The 19,226-nt window shown below is 42.8% G+C and overlaps 1 protein-coding gene across 1 annotated transcript in view; it reads left to right on the top strand.

The window, feature by feature from the left end:
• The window catches only part of TTC1 (tetratricopeptide repeat domain 1), a 47,632-nt gene that overhangs the window by 26,060 nt on the left and 2,346 nt on the right, over positions 1 to 19,226 (top strand). Inside the window, exons 3-7 of the mRNA XM_082620227.1 lie at positions 418 to 478; positions 1,720 to 1,832; positions 5,523 to 5,559; positions 9,848 to 9,996; positions 12,456 to 12,510. Of these exons, the coding sequence (XP_082476353.1) occupies positions 418 to 478; positions 1,720 to 1,832; positions 5,523 to 5,559; positions 9,848 to 9,996; positions 12,456 to 12,510 (415 nt within the window). The remainder of the gene's footprint in view (positions 1 to 417; positions 479 to 1,719; positions 1,833 to 5,522; positions 5,560 to 9,847; positions 9,997 to 12,455; positions 12,511 to 19,226) is intronic.

Below are 19,226 nucleotides of genomic sequence, written 5' to 3' on the forward strand. Positions count from 1 at the left end.
AATAAATCTATTAAAGCCTTAATTTTTAGATGAAGAAACTAGGCTCAGAACGATCTGGAACTTGTCCAGGATCTTCTATAATTAATAAGTAGCAGATCTAGAATTTGAATTTATAATGGTAAGCCTACCAGTGGGTATACTTAGTTTCACTTTTAGTAAATAGAAATTACTGTTCCATGCAAAAGCTAGAAACATAGAAAACCTGGGTTTTATCTTTTAAACATCAAGAATTCACTTGATGATTAGCCAGATGGTCATGTGTTTTTTTCTGTATGTTTGAGATTTAGGTAAAACTGACCCAGTTCTCAAAAGTCAAGCTGCTGCCTATTGAATAGCATAATGTGTAATGAAAGCTGACCTTTTTGTTCATTTATCATAATATGGTGAGAATTTATGTCATTCTCTGATCTCTTTCAGAGAAGGAGAGAAGAGAGCTCTAGACTAAAGGAGGAGGGAAATGAGCAGTTTAAAAAAGGAGGTAAGGTACCTGTTTCAGCACTGATGCTGGACGTCTTGACTCCTCATTCTTTTGTAGATTCTGTGAAGAAACACCAAAGAACATTTGGAAACAACTAGCAGACCTAAACTGCTAATAATACCCTGTTGCCTCCCAACACCTTGGAATTTTATTTTTTCACCAGGTCCAAATTATTCTCAAGTGACAGTGACCAGTTACCATGTGTCTCTAGGCACAGGCATAGTTTTTCTTTTCTGTAATCTACTGTCTATAAACCCAGAGATTAGAAGGAAAAACTCTTGAGTTTTTGCTTTGGGAAACTCTAAACTGGAATGTTAAAAGGCTATTTTGCTACATTGCTGTAAAAACAGGGTCCCCGTTACTCACTTGTGACAGTGCTGTGAATACTGGCCCAGTGCATCCGGTGTGGCCGAGGGAAGGATTTTGCTTGTATTTTGGTTGCTCTTTCATGTGCCTTTTTCTGTGGATGCCTTAAGTAGAGAGATGTTCCTTCTGCATTTCCTATATTTGCTTAGGAATAAGTGGGGTTCATTCTTATAATTTGGGGGAACTATTTGATCTTATGGTCAAATTCTATCACATCTCAGAGTGTGCATGCTTTAGAAATCTAGGAGTAGTAACATCTTCCCCTAGTTATTTTTAGGTTAAAAAAATTTTTTTTCTTATATCCTGGTTTAGCAATCATCACTTCTTTTTTCTAAGAAAACTAAAGGTTCTCTGAAAGCGTATCTCCTTGTATTTTAGTATTAAATATTTCAAACCTGAGAAAGGAGTGAGTACGCAATTTTTCTTTTAGTACCCTGACCATAATTCTTTGTGTGGCAATGAATATATAAATTTATCACCATTTTCTCTTTTAAGGTGTTTAGTCAACTGCTGATTTTTACATTGTTGCTTCTGGCTCTATAAAATGTCTCTCCAAACATTTCATGGAAGCAGTTTTAGCCGGGTTGACTCCATGAAAGCACAATGTCTTTAATGAAAATATATACATAGAATTTTTTTCTTCATCCGAGGCCATTAATCCCAGATTTCAGTCTCTTTCATCTGTCCAGTTCCCTAATCCCCTTTCAAAACTCTTTACTAAATTGATAAGCCAAATGAAAGGTGAACATACAGAGAGCATTCTGTTGGAGACCTTTGTCCCGTGAATGGAAAGCTGTGCGTTCTGAGATCTTTTGGAATACAGTGATATCAGGTGTAAAATCATAACGACCTCTCATACTTTACCTTATCCTCAGATTATATAGAAGCTGAAAGTACTTACAGTCGAGCCCTTCAGATGTGTCCATCCTCCTTCCAGAAAGACAGGTCTATTCTGTTTTCAAATAGAGCTGCCGCAAGGATGAAACAGGTATGTCTCTTTGACCTTTTCTTTTTAAGAAGCACGTGAACTTAGTGTTTTTGTACGATAGCTTCTCTCCAGAAACTAGCACAGGGGCTCTAAAGTTGCTGCCTCTCTTTTCCTACCCATATATCTCCCTGATTTAAAGGGCACGGGGAAGATAGAAAAAATATTTTGAAAAACTTCAGTCAGATTACTGTTCACATTCCTCATTAAAGAGGCTGAGTGAACACTTCCATGGAAGGAAACCTGGCAAAGTTTCCGCCAAACTAGGGCAGGTTAATGAAGCAAAGAGCCTAGTGCATCTCCTAGAATAGCTACAGCTGCTTATTTTAGGCCTCTGGAACTCTAGATAAAGACCCAAAGGGATAGGAAACAGTGCTTAAAACTGGGCTTCAAGATGCTTATCCCTGAGATTCTGATTTTCTGTTAAAAGTGTGGACATAGGGAGAAACGTCCAAGAGTTGGGGTGAGAGGTACGCTTAAATGCAAAGTAGGTGTCAGGGAAAGTTCAAAGGTATTTTGTATTTCCAAAGGATTGAGAACCTGGTGTAACAGGGTGAATTTAGAATAGATGAGGGTATAAATATACTTGTTTGGTATCGTGCTGGATACCAAAAGTTAGATTTGTGATTTGTCTGATATTCCTATTTAGTCAACATAGTAAATCTTGCCAGATTGAAATGACAAGAGCTTGAAAAAAACAATACCACTTGTTTAACTGTGACTACTTGTATTCCAAGCACAAAGGGTAGGTTTTTTAACACACCTCTAAGCAGCTACGAAGCAGGCCCAAGACTGGGTGGAGTGGTTTTCTGTTCGTTTAGATCAGGTATCTACATCACTCTCTTTTTTGATGTTGACTGGAATTCTCTAGTGCTTCTACCAAAGTCACTTTGGATGGCCAGGGTTTTTAAAGGGGGGTGGGGGTGTGCTTGAATATTTGGACATGCAAAAAGTTTTATTTCAACCCAGACGCGTATGTTTTATTATTGGATTCAGTGTCCAAGGTGAAGTTTTTTAGAGTGATTCACGTGGCACGAGAGAAGGAATAATTCTAGAGTATACAAACAGACATTTTGTATTAGGGGAAATAAAACAACTGTTTTAAGTTTATTTAAAACAACAGTCATTAATATATTCTACCATCGACCAGAATTCACACCTAATAGTTTTTACACTTAGCTCGAAAATTCTGGTCTTTCACCTTTGCCTCTTGGAGACATCTGGCCACATTCTTAGACTGGAAATTGTCATTGTGAAGTGAGATCAAGTACACCTTCAGTGTCGGAGAAAACTCTGTACCATACCCATTTGGCTCCTGGGTTTGGGGATTCTTTGTTCCCACAATTGCCAAGTTACTGGCATTGCTAGTGTTGGGCTGGTATGATCAACTGGTTCTTGAATTAGGAAAACGTATGGCCTTGCTAGTCTTCTGTCTGTCACAGCTGAGGAGGACTCAAAAGAGAGTTGCTCTGTGACTCTTGCCTGAACAAAGAATAGGTTTGTTAGTGGGGTTTTTGTTTGTTTTGTTCTTTTAACTTGCATTCCTAATATTTTTAAAAGATCCTAAAATTATAGACTTGGAGACTTTCAGGATTAATGTACTGAAGTGATTTAAGGAGCATGTTCTGAGTTTAAGGAAGTGATGGGTTAACTGCTTTAAGAAGAATTTCTGAAAGGCAAGTTTGCAGGCTCAGCATCCCTGACTGGGTGTGCCTGGGCAAGCTTTATGTTTCATGTCTGGAGAGGGAAAAGGCATGCTGGAGTTAGGACAGAGTTTCAGCTCTAGGCCTGACTACACAAGAGCAGACAAAGCCCTAAAAAAATAGGCTCTAAAAGTAGTTACTTGGGGGCACAAAGAATACCACCACAGCAGTTGTAAATATAAGTTATAAAGATTTGGGACTTCCCCGGTGGTGCAGTGGTTAAGAATCTGCCTGCCAATGCAGGGGACATGGGTTCAAGCCCTGGTAAGGGAAGATCCCACAGGCCGCAGAGCAACTAAGCCCATGAGCCACAACTACTGAGCCTGCGCTCTAGAGCCCATGAGCCACAACTACTGAGCCTGCGCTCTAGAGCCCGTGAGCCACAACTACTGAGCCTGCATTCCACAACTACTGAAGTCCATGTGCATAGAGCCTGCGCACCACAACAAAGAGTAGCCCCCGCTCACTGCAACTAGAGAAAGCCCGTGCATAGCAACGAAGACCCAATGCAGCCATAAATAAATAAATAAATAAATAAATAAATTTAAAAAGTTATAAAGATTTACTCCTATTTCAGTTTAAAATATGAAGTTGTATCTTAGATTTATAGAAATCTAATAAGTTGGGGAAATACTGACTTACAGATTTCTTTACTACAGGACTTCTTGTTAGAGTTTTTAATATGTGAATTGCTATGATGAACATTGGAAGAGATAATATAGTTAGTGTTTCCCAAATGACTCTGGAACCTTTTTTGCTTATTGTGGGTAAAATACACATGCTACAAAATTGACCATTTTAACCATTTTAAAGTATACAATTCAGTGCCATTCACAGTGGCACTGGATACATTCACAGTGTTAGGCAGCCGTCACCACTGTCTGGTTCCAAAATTTTTTTTATGGCCCGAAAAGGAAACCCATTAAGCAGTCACTCCCCATCCTGGAACTGTTTCTGATTGAATCCTGAAACTCCATTTGGTAGACATTGCTCTAAAATGTTCTGCAAAATATTTGGCATTTGCTACAGTAGACATTATGGAAGTATTGAACGTTTATTTGAACTAACATTTCTCTAACATTGTAGAAAATTTCTAATTTGGGGAAAATAGACATTTAGAGCTTAGAAAAGTTAAATAGCAGATTAGTGTCAGAGCTGAAACTAGAATCTAGTTCTTTTGATATCCTGTGTTCTTTCCACTGTGCCATGCTTCTCAATTCAGCAAGTTATATTAGTTAGATATCTTATTTAGTGAATTGTTTTGTTTTTTGTTTGTTTGTTTGTTTTTTGCGGGTACGGGCCTCTCACTGCCGTGGCCTCTCCCATTGCAGAGCACAGGCTCTGGATGCGCAGGCTCAGCGGCCATGGCTCACGGGCCCAGCCACTCCGCGGCATGTGGGATCTTCCCAGACTGGGGCACGAACCCGCGTCCCCTGCATCGGCAGGTGGACTCAACCACCGCGCCACCAGGGAAGCCCATGTTTTGTATTTTTGTTTCATCAGTGGATAAATTAAGGTTCATAACTGAGACTACGCGAGAAGCCATACAGTGTCTGTAGATGGACCATCTGTATACATTTTCAAGATACCACTTTGGGTGCGATGTATAACAGCTGTAGCCAAAGAGGAGGCTTATTAATTCAGGTATTCATCTATCAGTCATGTGCCCTGTTCATTGATCACAGAGTTTTCTCACTGTCAACATTCTAATGTAAAGCATCTTGCAAATATAACAAGTCAATTGCAACAGTCTTTAAAGATACTTTAGGAAGAAGCTACTTGAATAATTTGTCACCAGGAGGCTTTCAAGTTAGAGCTGTGAGCATAGTTTGAATTTTAGCTTGGAAGTAACACGTGTGTTTTGGTGTTATTTCCTTGAAAAGCATTCTGCATCTCCATAAGCAATTATTAATGATCAGCATATGTCATTGAACCTTTGGGCTATTGAGACAGAATTAGGGTGACATATTAATGATCTATTTCCTTTTAGGACAAGAAAGAGGTGGCCATCAGTGACTGCAGCAAAGGTACAGCTTTTTGGTCTTGTTGCATGTTAACATACAAAAGCATTACCTCAGCTAGACAAGCAAATAAGGAGGCTCTCAGTCAGGTGTGTACTTGTACACATGTACTCTTCTTCTGAGGCAGTTAAAGAAGAAGCTTTCGGCCTTTCTTAGAGGTACTGCCCAGTAGTTGTCTTAGTGTAAGCATGCTTTTGAATGGATAGTTGTCCGTTTATCCTGTATTGGTAAATATATGGAGAATAATTCCAAGCTACCTTGGCCACAGAAACAGAGTTTATTCCCTGTATGTCCAAATTACTCTCCTTTGAAACTGAAGTTGAAGATCTTAGTTAGCTGCTCTTGGGGCAGCTGACTGTGTTTGGAAGGGCCGTTGCTGTTAGGGAATGGGTACTCTCTTCAGGTGTACTGCTTAATCCAGACCTCCTTGCCGTCATTTTCATTATCCTTTCAGGTTCCACACAGTGAATCAAGCCTCTGCTATCTGAGTTCCATCATGGTCTTTTCATTCTACCAACTGATAGAGACAGCCCCAGACATAGGATCACCATTGTTTTTTCCACAAATTTCCTGATAGGCCAGACGGTTGTCTTGTCTTGGTGTGGAGACTAGTCTTTCTAGTCTTTCTTTACTACTCTTGTAATTTGTGGGTTGTTGTTGTTTTTTCCATTTTCCTCCTTTGGATAATATTTTCTCTGAGAGAATCATAAAGTTAGAAAGAACCTTATATATTATCTAATCCCACTCTCAGACCAAGCATGAATTCCCTCTTCTGTTTTGTTTTTTAGGTTTTTTTTAACGTGAATTAGTCACCCTCTCTACTGGATTTCTTTTCTTTATCCTTGATATTTCTATAGAGTATCTGAATGAACCTGTTACTACATTAGAATCTAGCAAACTTCTTCTGATCTATTTATCTTGAGCTGCAACTAATTCTGAATGTACTGTTTTGTTTGGAAGAAGGTGTTCAACCTTAATCTGTGAGATGTGTGGGTTTGAAGAGTTTAAATTAGGAAGAAGATTCTGATTTTCAGTTCTTTTCTCTGTAACCAAATGGTGAGAAAATGCCTTGTAAGCCTGATTAGCAGGGTATACACTAGGAAAGAGAATTCACTTCCAGCAGTAACCCTCAGTGTAGGAGCCAAGAAAATGAGAGGAAGGGGGAGGAAAGTGTTTCCAACCAAAGTGTTCCAGATTTGTTTTTGGATTTGGTTAAATCAGTATTCATGTGCTTATACTTAGTTGTTATGGGCTGCATATGAGTTGTTGAACCCATAGGCCAAATACGTTGACACTAGTATGGTTTATTTTTATTAAGGACCCTTCTCCTCCCACTAACCCCCCAAACACATTCCCACTCAGTGCATAAACCCTGGCAAAGGACTTAACTTATTTCTGAGGTCATATTTGGAGCTCATTACTACCAGTTATATGGAACAGTATTTAATGCTAGTCACCTTTGGTCTTTTAGCCTTGGCATAAATAAAGTTTAAGTTAATTCTGTTTATATGGATTGAGAAAGAAAATCACAAGTTAGAGTGAAAAGTTGACATTTGAGGTTTTTATAAAGTAATCATGGGGAATTCCCTGGCTGTCCAGTGGTTAGGACTCGGTGCTTTCACTGCCGGGGCCCGGGTTCAATCTCTGGTCAAGGAACTGAGATCCTGTAAGCTTTGAGGCGTGGCCAAAAAAAGTAATCATGGGAAGAATTCTTTCTCTTCAATACATATTTGCATTGTTAGAAGCTATCCACTAGTTGAGAAGGGGGCAGTATCTGAGTTAAAATGTAAATTAGGGGGTTCAGTTTTTTAAAAGATGTAGTAGAGGTCATTGGAGTATTTTTTTTTTTTTCCTGTGAGTATCATGTAGTTGGGAATATCTTAAGAGACTGATGTGCTGGACTAAGGGGAGGTTGACAGCATGTAAAGTTGAAATGTTGAGGTTTGGGTTCTTTCAGAAAACCTTCTCCTGAACCAATATCCCCCTCCAACCCCTCTCCCATTTCTCTGGTCTGCTTCATTGAAAGATTGTCTATACCTCCTGTGTCTCCTTTGTCTTCTCCCATTCTCTCCTCACACATCCACTGGACTTCTGTTTCATTCACGCCCCTGAAACCCATCTTGTAAAGGTCACCAGCACCTTCCTCTTGTTCAGTAGTTGGTTCCCTACCCTCATCTTACTTGACTTCCCAAAAGCTTTTAACACAGTGTGTCATTCTTCATTTTCTTCTGTTTCATTGGCTATTCCTTTTTAGTCTCTCTTGCTGGTTTCTCTGTCAGCCTCATCACTTTGGAAGTCCCTATTTCTTCATCTACAGGGCCCTCTTCTTTTTTTTCCCCTCTGTATTTTCTCCCTATGGGATCTCATCTAGTTCTGCAACTTTAAATAACCCATCTCTATGCTATAGTTTATATTTCTGGCTCTGCCCTGTAGTCTGGAGCCCTGTATCACATTGCAAAGTTGACATCTCCTCTGGGATGTCTAGTAGGCATTGCAGATTTAACGTGCCCAGAGCAGACTCTGGTGCCTCCGCAGTCCCCATGCATGCATGCGTGAATACAACTTGAGGTTTTTTTCATTCTAATGAATGGCATTATTATCCATTATTTACTTGCTGAAACTAAAACCTTTGGAGTCATCCCTGATTACTCTTTCTTTCATTCCCCATGGCTTAATTAATTAGCAAATCCTTTGGGCTCTGATTCAAAGACATTTCCTTAATCTGGCCTCTCCTTTCCATCTCCACTGTTAGCAGCTTAGTCAGCATCCTCTCTCATCTGGACCATTGCAGTGACGACCCAGCTGTCTCTGCTTCCCCTCGTCCCCTCCACACTGTAGCCAAAGTGATCCTTTAAAACTGTAAACCAGATTATGTCTTAATCTGCTTGAAAACATTCCAGTGGCTTCGTATCACACTTAAGAAAAAGTCCAAGCTCCTTTCCCTGGCCACCAAGGCATCCATGACCTGCTTGTTGCATATCTTCAACCTCATCTCCTCCGCAGCCCTTACCTAGTCACCAACAAACACGTCAAAGTTATTCTTGCTTTAGAGCCTTTACTCTTGTTAGTCCTTTTTCCTGTATGCTCTTCCTCAGCTTTTCAAACGGCTGGCCTCCCTCAAATAATCCTTTTTCGTATTTGACCACTCTCTAAAGTTACTTATTCCCCTCTTCACCTGAATTTACATCACCTCGTTTTATTTTCCTCTGCAGCACAAAACTATCTGAAATTATTTGTATGCCATCTTCTCTTGCCTCCTAGAATAGCTTAAAGCTTCATGAGAACGTGGACGTAGTCTGTTCTGTTTGCCACTACTATACTCCAGAGATACACTGCACTCGGTGCCTATGTTAGGTACTAAATAAATAATTACTGAAAGCATGAGTGAATTTAAAAATGGGTATATCACTTGAAAAGAAAAAAAGTTCTAGAGCCGTGATATTGCTTTCTAACAGAGAAAGAAACAACTCAAAAAAGAATACAAGAATGTAGTATACTTGAACCAAAACGCGGGCCCTGGATTATCGGAAGGGTTGTTGTTGGAAAAAGGAGAGGATGTTATGTGCCAGTGATCTAAGGGTGTTCGATCGGGAGTTTGAAGGAACAGTGAGGATTTAGCTAAAAATGTAACCTCAGGAGTCAAGGCACGACCGCAGTAGCTGAGGCCTAGAAAAGAGAGAAGGCTAGCAGAGTCTGCCACCAACGTTCTCCCTCAATTTTTTAATACATGCCTTCAGATTACCTCTTATTTTCTCACTGTGCCTTGAGCTCTGTGTTTTGGCCTGTTCTGGAGTGGGTGAAGGGCAAGTAGGTGGTACGCACGGCTTGGGCGTGGACCAGGGCTTGGTAAGCTACAGTCACAGGCCACATCCAGCCTGCATTGCCGCCTGCTGTTGTTCAGCCTACCAGCTAAGAATGCTTTTTACATTAAATGGTTGGAAATGAAAGAGCAGTAATATTTCAAGACACATAAAGATTATGTGAACTTCAAATTTCAGTATTCGTAAATAAAGGCTTATTGTAATACAGCTAACCTTACTTGCTTATGCATCGTCTGTGCTTGCTTTCATGCTACAGTAGCAGAGTTCAGTAGTTGTAACAGACAGTCTGTCCCACAAAGTCTAAAATCTTTACTATCTGCCCTTTACAGAAGAAGTTGGCCAACTGTAGGTATGTCCTTTGACAAATAACTTTTCCTTAGGGACCCATGGAGAATAATAAAGAAACCTGATATAGCTGAGGATGTATAGGCCCTTTTTCCTCATGGTGACAATGACTTCTTCTCTTTTTATAGCAATTCAGTTAAACCCCAGCTATATCAGGGCAATATTGAGGAGAGCGGAGTTGTACGAGAAGACTGACAAGCTGGATGAAGCCCTGGAAGACTATAAATCCATACTAGAAAAAGATCCGTCAGTACATCAAGCAAGAGAAGCTTGTATGGTAAACCTAATTTTTTTACAGAAATATTTTCTATTCCTTGTGTTGCTACTCAGTGAATGTTAAATGATCCTTAGAGACACAACTGTATGCCATTTCTAAGCTTTTGAGAAGCTTATCAGAATATATGGGAGATAGAACTTTGAAGTGGTGGCCACACACCCACTGTACCATGTACTGTTTAATCTTCATTCTAAAAGTGTTACCTGTGTAAACCTCTAACCTCTAGGGTTAACAAGAACTTTATTTCACTGTTGGACTAGGGAAATCTTGTCTACTTGTAGGTGCCTGGTTTAGTTGAAAGTGAGTCTTAATATTATAGGTAACAAATTTCTGGTTTTCTTGTCATCCTTTTCCTTACTCAGTCACCAAGTTTCTATTCGTTGTTATTTGGCCAGCACATTTCCAATTTAATATATCCTAAACTAACTTTCTTATCTCTCTTAAAATGACTCTAGTTCTTGTCCTTGGCACTAAAAATCCTTTTGCTTCTAAATGACATAATATTTTTTATGCCAGTTGTAAGTTAACTAAATGTTACTGGTTTTCCTCCCTTTAAAAATAACTCCAGATTTGTGCTCTTACCTTTAGCACCACTCTTTGATTAACTCTAATGCACAGAGCAACATACACTCTGAAGGATATACTGCAGTATTGGATGTGTATATCTTATTGCCCCAAAATAATGCGTGTTCAAGTAAGTTCGACAAACACTGGCTTTAACCAAACAGGTTTCTTCGCTGCCAGACTTTTCAGAGGGCCATTAGGATGGAGAGGTCCGTTCTGAACCCAGTATGCCACAGAGGTGGCAGGAGCCGGGGAGCTACAGGAGTCTTTTATTTAAGCCAGACTTCTCGGTTTTGTTTTTGGAATTGAGGGCACTTGCCAACATTTACAAATGGAAAGATTTTACTAGATGAAAATCTAAGTCGGGCTCCTCTTGAAATTGGAAGATGCGGATGTGCTGGCTGTTCCTTGAGCTCCCACACGCTGGCGCTCAGCTGGCGCTCTCGATTCCATGCTGAGCATGCCCGTACTCTTGCCTTACACCTGGTCCATTACTTACTACCTTTCCCCTCTGGCCCCTGAGGGCATCTGAGCCCCTGCTATACAGGTTCCCGTCTAGTTCACGGGACTGTTATTCCACCAAGCGGACCTGAGAAATGTTGACTCATCTCCCTGCACTAATATTCTAGGTGGTTTGGGTTTTGTTTTGCTTTGTTTTTATACCCACTTGAGGTGAATTCCTTCAGTAATAACAGATCTTTTGAATAATGGGAGAAGGGCTCATTTGGGTAATTAAAATACATAAGCAGTTTGAAAGCAGTTTTAATCCTTTATCTGACTTTTAACATATCTCTGAATGGTGTTAGGATTAACTTAAATTTGACATGAGGAAAGGGAATAGAGTTCTTAAAATCTTGGCTAAATTCTTGGTAGCCTTTATCCTTGTCAAATTAGTTTTAAGAGTTCCGTGAGGGCTTCCCTGGTGGCGCAGTGGTTGAGGGTCCGTCTGCCGATGCAGGGGACACGGGTTCGTACCCCAGGCCGGGAAGATCACACATGCCGCGGAGCGGCTGGGCCTGTGAGCCATGGCCGCTGGGCCTACGCGTCTGGAGCCTGTGCTCTGCAATGGGAGAGGCCAGAGCAGTGAGAGGCCCGCATACCACAAAAAAAAGAGTTCCGTGAAAGGGAGCCTTGTCTTAAAGCTAGCTGTTATATGCATAAAGAATTTATTTTATCTTGAATTATTACAGCTGAGTTAATACTGGACTCCCAGAGTACTTGGGGGCAATTACAGAGCTAAAAGAGACCATCGAAGACTCTAATCTAGATCAGCCGGAGGTGATTTGGTTCCAGGGGGCATTTGGCGGTGTGGGGAGGCACTCTGTCATGACTGGGAGGGTACTGTTGGCATCTGGTGGGTGGAGGCCAGGGATGCTCTAAACATTCTACGATGCGCAGGACAGCCCTACAGCAGTTACCCAGTCCAAAATATCAGTAGTGCCAAGGTTGAAACGATCTGATGCTTTCTCAACAAATTAGATTATATAAAGAAAGGACTTCAAGTTAAAAAATACAAATGAGCAAAAAAATTTATACTATAAATATCACCTGTAATCCCACCACCTAAACATACCCCTGTAAACATCTGGTTTGTATCCTTTCAGACATTTTCTCTGTGTGTGTGTGTGTGTGTGTGTGTGTGTGTTTCACCAAGTTTTTATTGAGGTCCTCCTTGGGCCACTCTGCTAAGAACTGGGAATATAGCATTGAACCAAACCGAATTCCTGTCTCTGTAGCTCCCTCGCAGACAGACATTTGTTCTTCTCTGTGTTTAATAGGCTCACGTATATGTACTTAACCTGGTCTCACTTTCACATGAGGTTTTTAATGTTTCTCAAATTCAAAATAAAGCCAAAAGATTTTCACAACCCACGTTTTGGTGCTTTTTCCCTCAGAGGTTACCTAAGCAAATTGAGGAACGTAATGAAAGACTAAAGGAAGATATGTTAGGTAAGTCTGCTTCCCTTACCTTCTCTTGACCATAAATAGCTAGGAAGCCGGGGATGGGGCCATCAGTACTTTTATTCATTAGAGGAGAATACAGCCGTTAGAAATAGCTGTGGGACCCTTTGTTTGTTGTGGGCACCAGTACTGTGGGGCTAGTGAGTTCTTAGCCATTTTTAACTCTAGAAGGAGCAGTGTGGTTTAGAGTGGATAGCAGCTTTTCAAAAACTAAACTTCCATTTTGTGGGGTGGGTTTTTTTTTGTTTTTTTTTTTTTTTTGGAAAATTTTCCTCCCTTCAAGAATGCAAACATAATTAACTCCCAACCTGGGCTGCCACCAACCTCTATTTCAGATCATGAATTTCATAAAAATAGTTGAATTTCTTCATTTGAGTAAACAACTTCAGGTTTTTGGGGTTTTGTGTTTTTTATCTATCTATTTATTTATATTTGGCTGCATTGGGTCTTCGTTGCTGTGCGTGCGCTTTCCCTAGTTGTGGCGAGCTGGGGCTACTCCTCATTGTGGTGTGTGGGCTTCTCATTGCGGTGACCCCTCTTATGGAGCATGGGCTCTAGGCGCCCGGGCTTCAGTAGTTGTGGAACATGGGCTCACTAGTTGTGGCGCATGGGCTTAGTTGCTCCGTGGCATGTGGGATCTTCCTGGACCAGGGATAGAACCCGTGTCCCCTGCATTGGCAGGCGGATTCTTAACCACTGCCCCACCAGGGAAGTCCCACCTTCAGGTTTTAAGTTCATTAGGATGCAATCAGTACAAACCAATACCATGTCAAAACCAAGGGGACTTTTGTTTTGAAAATGGCATTCAGAGTCCCTTTAGTGTTTGAGAACACGTGCACGGGCAAGAATTAGTAGTAACTAGGAAGGGGGAAAAGACTGTGGGCTGGGGGGTCGGGGAAATGGTTTCATTTGACCCATGTTTTAGTCACTTCTTGTATTTGCCAAAGCATGTTTATAGTTGGAATTACAGAGTTCCTCTCGTGAACAGCCTGCTTGACGAAGGTGGGTAAATGTCCCTGGACAGGAACCTGCCCAGCATAGTCTGCTTATATAACCTGTCTGATAGCTCTCTGTTAAGGTCTCCTATATATTTTTCCTTATGAATATTTTCTAAATCTCTATTGTGAATTGCAATCACATGGGACTAAAGGAAAATCATTTAAAATAAATTGGGCCTGGCTATTTATGGCCTTTAGGCATCAGTATCCAGAGAATGAGACAAATTTCCCCAAAGATCACTCTGATAGCGAAGTTGATTGAGAAGAAGCCACTAACCTAGTTGATCCAAAGCCCTCCGGCCCCTGCTGGATAGACTCAGACTCCAAGGGGAGATGCTTCAGACTTGGGGAGATTTCTGGAGCCTTCCTCAGTTTTTCCAAAATTGGCTCTTTCCCTAATTTACATATTTAATTAAATTTGACACCATGTTTGAGCAGAAAAGTTATTTTGGAGGTACTTTTTCTTCAAAGAAGAGGGAAGAGAGCATTTTCTTACCTATTCACAATGATGCTTTATTTTAGCAAAAAAAGGAAGGAAAGAATTTGCATTTAGCTGAGCTGGATTTCATGCTGAAAGAGATGACTTGGTGAATGAGCACAGTGGATTTGGAAAAGACACTTAGGCACTGGTCTCTGGGTCCATTTGTTTTGAACCAATATGGAAAAATAAAGGGATCAGTATAAATTGAATCCTACTGCCATTGTCAGTTCCAGATGGAATCAAAACTTCCATCTGTCCTTGTCACTCAATTCTAATGAGCTGATGTTTCCTGTCTTGTGGCTTTGGCTTTTACTTATGTTGTTCCCTTCATAAACAACTTAAGTTGCTTGGTAAGTAATATGTCAGTTTGTTGTTACACATCAGTAGTCTGAATGGCTGGACTCTTTTATATTCTTTTTTTCTTTTTTCTTTTTTTTTTTTATTTTGTCTGCGTTGGGTCTTCCTTGCTGCACGCAGGTTTTCTCCAGTTGCAGTGAGCAGGGGCTGCTCTTCATTGCAGCGCGTGGGCTTCTCATTGCAGTGGCTTCTCTTGTTGTGGAACATGGGCTCAGCGCATGGCCTCCAGTAGTTGTGGCACATGGGCTCAGTAGTTGTGGCTCACGGGCTCTGGAGCGCAGGCTCAGTAGTTCTGGCGCACGGGCTTAGTTGCTCCACGGTATGTGGGATCTTCCCGGACCAGGACTTGAACCCATGTCCCCTGCATTGGCAGGCAGATTCTTAACCACTGCACCAGGGAAGCCCCTTCCTTTATATTCTTAATGAATATAAGGATCATGAATAAAATATTGGTTCTGGGTGTCACCTCCCGTAGGAGAGCCTTAAAGGGAGAAATCTCTCTCAGCCCCACAAGAGCTTTCTGGTGTTCTTCCTTCCTTGTTACAGATGAACCAGCTTTGATTTGTGTGCTTTGAGATTTTTGGAGGCTGGTCCCTCTAGAAGCGCAGAGTAACGTCACTTGCTTAGAAGTTCTGAGCAAGCTTTTTGCAGTGGACTGCACGATTTTGAGTGCTAAGTTTCTCTGGGAATGATGGCTTCTGCTGGAAGGTTGGCAGTTAAAGATTTTTAAAACTGCTTAACACCATTTGTCACTGGCATTTACTACGTTATGTGATTATTTAACAAAATGAGATTGTCTTTAAGTTTGTTCGATAATCTTGACTTGCTTTTCCTTTTCTCTCTGTAACTTGACTTCCTTTTTGTTAGAAAGAAGAGCTACATACCCCCCTTCTTGGGAAAAAAAAATTCTAATTGGAATTATGAATGGGTGGAACATACTTGCTCCTCTCTTCTTAGTCTGTCATTTATAAATGTCATCCTTAGAGCAGGAGTAGAGACCCAGGGTGGCAGTCACTGATAGTGCCACAGTCCTTGCCAGAGAGGGACGATCATGCTGACTTTAGATTTGAGGAAAGGGGTCAGTAACTGGAGTGTTTCCTTTTGTCCTTTTCTCTGGGAAGGTAGCCTGGTGGCTGTCATAGCCAGGGAATGCCTTAAGGGTATAGTCAGTGGTGTGATGAGGCGGGAAGGATGTCCTGGACCGGGCACCCCAGGAGGCTCAGAGCATTAGCTTCTGTTCCAACCATTCCGGGGGATCTGCTCTTCCTACCTCAGTCGAGAGGCCGTCCTGACCTGGAAAACCTAGAGCTGTGACATGAAACTCTTTGATTCCCCCAAAGGATCAAGAGACGTGGGTGAGGCACTGCCCCAGAAACCCTACCTTCCTTTCCCTGGCACCCAGCTGCTCGGCACACACAGGGGCCTTGTTCCGCCTCCGGCCCAGGTTTTCCACTTGTACCGTGCCCTCCTTCCACCTTCTTGGAACATGTTGCTGGTCTCCTGATTCCTGCAGTTACTCAGGTGTTCACTCCCGGCCATTAGCATCCTAATGAGTGTGTAGTTGTGAACTGAATTAAGAACACCACCTTGTATGTTCCATGTTCAAAAGCTAGATTTGGAGCCGGAAGTCACTTGTTCATTGTCATTGTGAGGACGCAGCAGATCTTTTTTGGCTCTTCCTGCGCGTTGTGTGCCTCTCTGCAAGTGACAGAGGGGCCTAGAATCAGCTGCCTTTTGCCAAATATCACAAGAGAGCCTTGAGATTGTTACTGTCCCTTAAAACTGCTGAAGCCAGACATGTGGGTATGGAAATCCAGGCTCTTTTTTCACACTTCTCTTCCTGCTGCCCTGCCTGATACTCATTACGGACTGTACGCTTGCCATGCCGTGTGCTCTGGCCCCTGGAGAATCTCTCAGCCAGTTCCGTGTCGCTGTCACCCCCTCAGTAGGGAATGTCGGTTCTGGGTGTTGGATGCCCTGCTTCTTGCTTCGTTACCTAGTTGCTGCTCCTGTAGCTTCTCCTCTTTGATAGTTCTCGGTAAGGCTTCTTTCCACTTCCTTTCACCCTAGAGCTGACTAATATGTAAGCATCTGAACTGAGTGTGAATTTTATTTTCTCTATCCTGTGCTCTCTTAATTTGTGTTTTGCTCAGAGGAGAGCAAGCGTCACAGCTTCATGGCTTAGTTTCCTGCCTCATAAGAGGAAATGCAGTGTCAGGATTCACTTGGATGCAGTTTGGTTCTCCTAATAGGAGAAAGTCCTAAAGGATCTATTCCACTGGGCCCAACCTCAGTGATCTTACGGAGGTGAAAACAAATAGCCTTCCGGGCTCTCCTGATGGTAAACCGACTACTGCACAGTCAGCATCTCCGAAGAGACATTATGTGTAATGAGTCAGTTGGGTTTTATGATACAGTGTTGCTTGGAGACACAGAAATTAGTATTTATCAGAGCCGGATCCAGTGCCAAGCCTTGACCTCTAGTCATGAATGTTCTTGTCTGACCACAAGCAGTGTTGGACCCTTCTCTTTGCCGTGGGGTCTCTTACAGATGAGATGCTAACAGTTAGGGACGTGCGGACACATTCACGCTGAGTCCTGGTGTCAGATTTGCTACAAGTGGAAAGAAAGGGACCCAGTACTGCCCAGATCAGGGGAGGGGTGGGATTTGGCAGCCCGTGGAAAGTGTGGCAGATAGGCTAGTTTGGCAGACGATCCTGCCCTTGTCTCTGAGCGCCCAACCTGACTGAACAGCAGCAGGAAGATGGTGGGTGTACAGAGCTAGGAAGGAGCATGATCTCTGCTGGAGGTGCTTCTCTGCCACCGTCATCAACAGTAAAAGGTGAATCTTGCAGACACCGAAACTTGTTGGTTGTACCTCAGTGTTGTGCTCTCTTTCCTTATGTTCCCATTGGCCCTACACTAATTTCAGAGCTCTTTTTAATTGAAGTGTAGTTGATTTACAATATTGTGTTAGTTTCAGGTGCACAGCATAGCGATTCAGTACTTTTGCAGTTTATACACCATTCGAGGTTATTACACGATAATGGGTATAATTCCCAGTATATCCTTGTTGCTTATCTATTTTATATATACAGTTTGTGTCTGTTATTTCCATACCCCTAATTTCAGAGCTTCTTCACCCGACAGTGTGAACATCAGATGTTTGTTCAGTGAATAAACGGCCTCTTTCCCGTTATGTCTCACCAGCTTTCTGTCAGAACCACCTCCAGGCTCTCCTCTTGTGGTTTATTCTTCACTTTGCCCCATAGCATTATTAACCCTGAAAGCTGTTCTCAAACCATCAGTGGCCTTTGCCGCGTCCTCCCACCTCCCTTTCAGCCCTTTGGACACACTGCCCACCCTTGCCTGCCTGTCTCCATACATTTGATCCTACCATTTTTGCCTGCACTGCCCACTCCCTCTATCTCAAATGGTTGCAGTCCTGCCTGTCCTTTGGTGGTGATTGAAATGCAGGCTCTCACACACAAAGCTCTGCCAGATCTCCCTCCTCCCTGCCCAAGCTGGAGGGCATCTTCTTCTTATTGACTCTCATAGCATTTTATATGTCAGCTACATATGAACTGGCTTCTGTGTGTGTCTTATCTTCCATCATATCTAAGCTTATTCTGGTGTGAAGACAGTGTCCTGTATCTTTGCTTCCCCGCCACACACATGTACTTGGTACATGTTGGTTGAATTAGTTCAAGTCAGGTTAACCTCAGGTCTTCTCTGAGGGGGAGACTATTTAATCATGTGTCTTTTTTACGTGTCTGCTACCTTCCGGGGACTTCATGTACGTTGTCTATTTAGCAAGCAGACTTCCCGTCTCCTGTTCTCCTGTTGTGGCGATGATAGTCACGCTGTTGTGGATGTTATAAAGGCAGAGATACGAGAATAAAAGGAAAAAAGAATGATGCCGTATGTGTTAGGCTGGGTCCTCGGAGAAACAGAAGGCAGGATTTGATTAGAAACACAAGGGAGGGCCTCCCTGGTGGCACAGTGGTTAAGAATCTGCCTGCCAGTGCAGGGGACACGGGTTCGAGCCCTGCTCCGGGAAGATCGCACAAGCCACAGAGCAACGAAGCCTGTGCGCCACAACTACCGAGCCTGTGCTCTAGAGCCCGCGAGCCACAACGGCTGAGCCCAGTGAGCCACAACTACTGAAGCCCACGCAGCTAGAGCCTGTGCTCCGTAACAGACAAGCCACCGCAATGAGAAGCACGTGCGCTGCAACGAAGAGTAGCCCCCACTTGCCTCAACTAAAGAAAGCCCACGCGTAGCAACGAAGACCAAGCACAGCCAAAAATAAATAAAATAAATTTTAAAAAAAAAGGAAAAGAAAAGAAACACGAGATTTATCGCAGGAAACGCCTGCGAGGGACAGTGAGGCAGAGGGGCAGGAGCGGGCTGTGGGCGGAGCCGCGCCAGGCCCCTGGGAGGAGGGGGGACGTGGTGCGGAGGAGGCCCGCACTGCAGGCTGGTGCCAGGGACGTGTCAGCAAAGCCACTGTCACGGGGGCCCCCGCTCTGTGCCTGCCCCGCTCCGTCACTGACTGTTGACAGCCGTGGGACCCTCGACCTCTGCATGGAGGGACTTGTGCTCCCTGCATCTGGAGAAGCATGTGTTCACGGCTGCCACTGCACGGAATCAGCCAAGCTAAGGTCCAGGGCTCCTCGTGGCGGGCAGGTCCTCCAGCCAGTTAGGCAAAGTCCGGGCCTGCGCAAGGCCCCCTGCCCCCTCTCCATCTGCAGTTTGAGTACTTGTGCCCGTGCTTTGCCACCGTCTCTAACTGCTCCCCGTCCTTCAGAGCCTTGTCTCTCCCGAAACGACTTCCTCACACCCTGAACAGGCCTGCGAACTCTGCT

The sequence above is a fragment of the Mesoplodon mirus genome, assembly GCF_964341445.2.
Source record: "Mesoplodon mirus genome assembly, chromosome: 5".
Lineage (NCBI taxonomy): Eukaryota > Metazoa > Chordata > Mammalia > Artiodactyla > Ziphiidae > Mesoplodon > Mesoplodon mirus.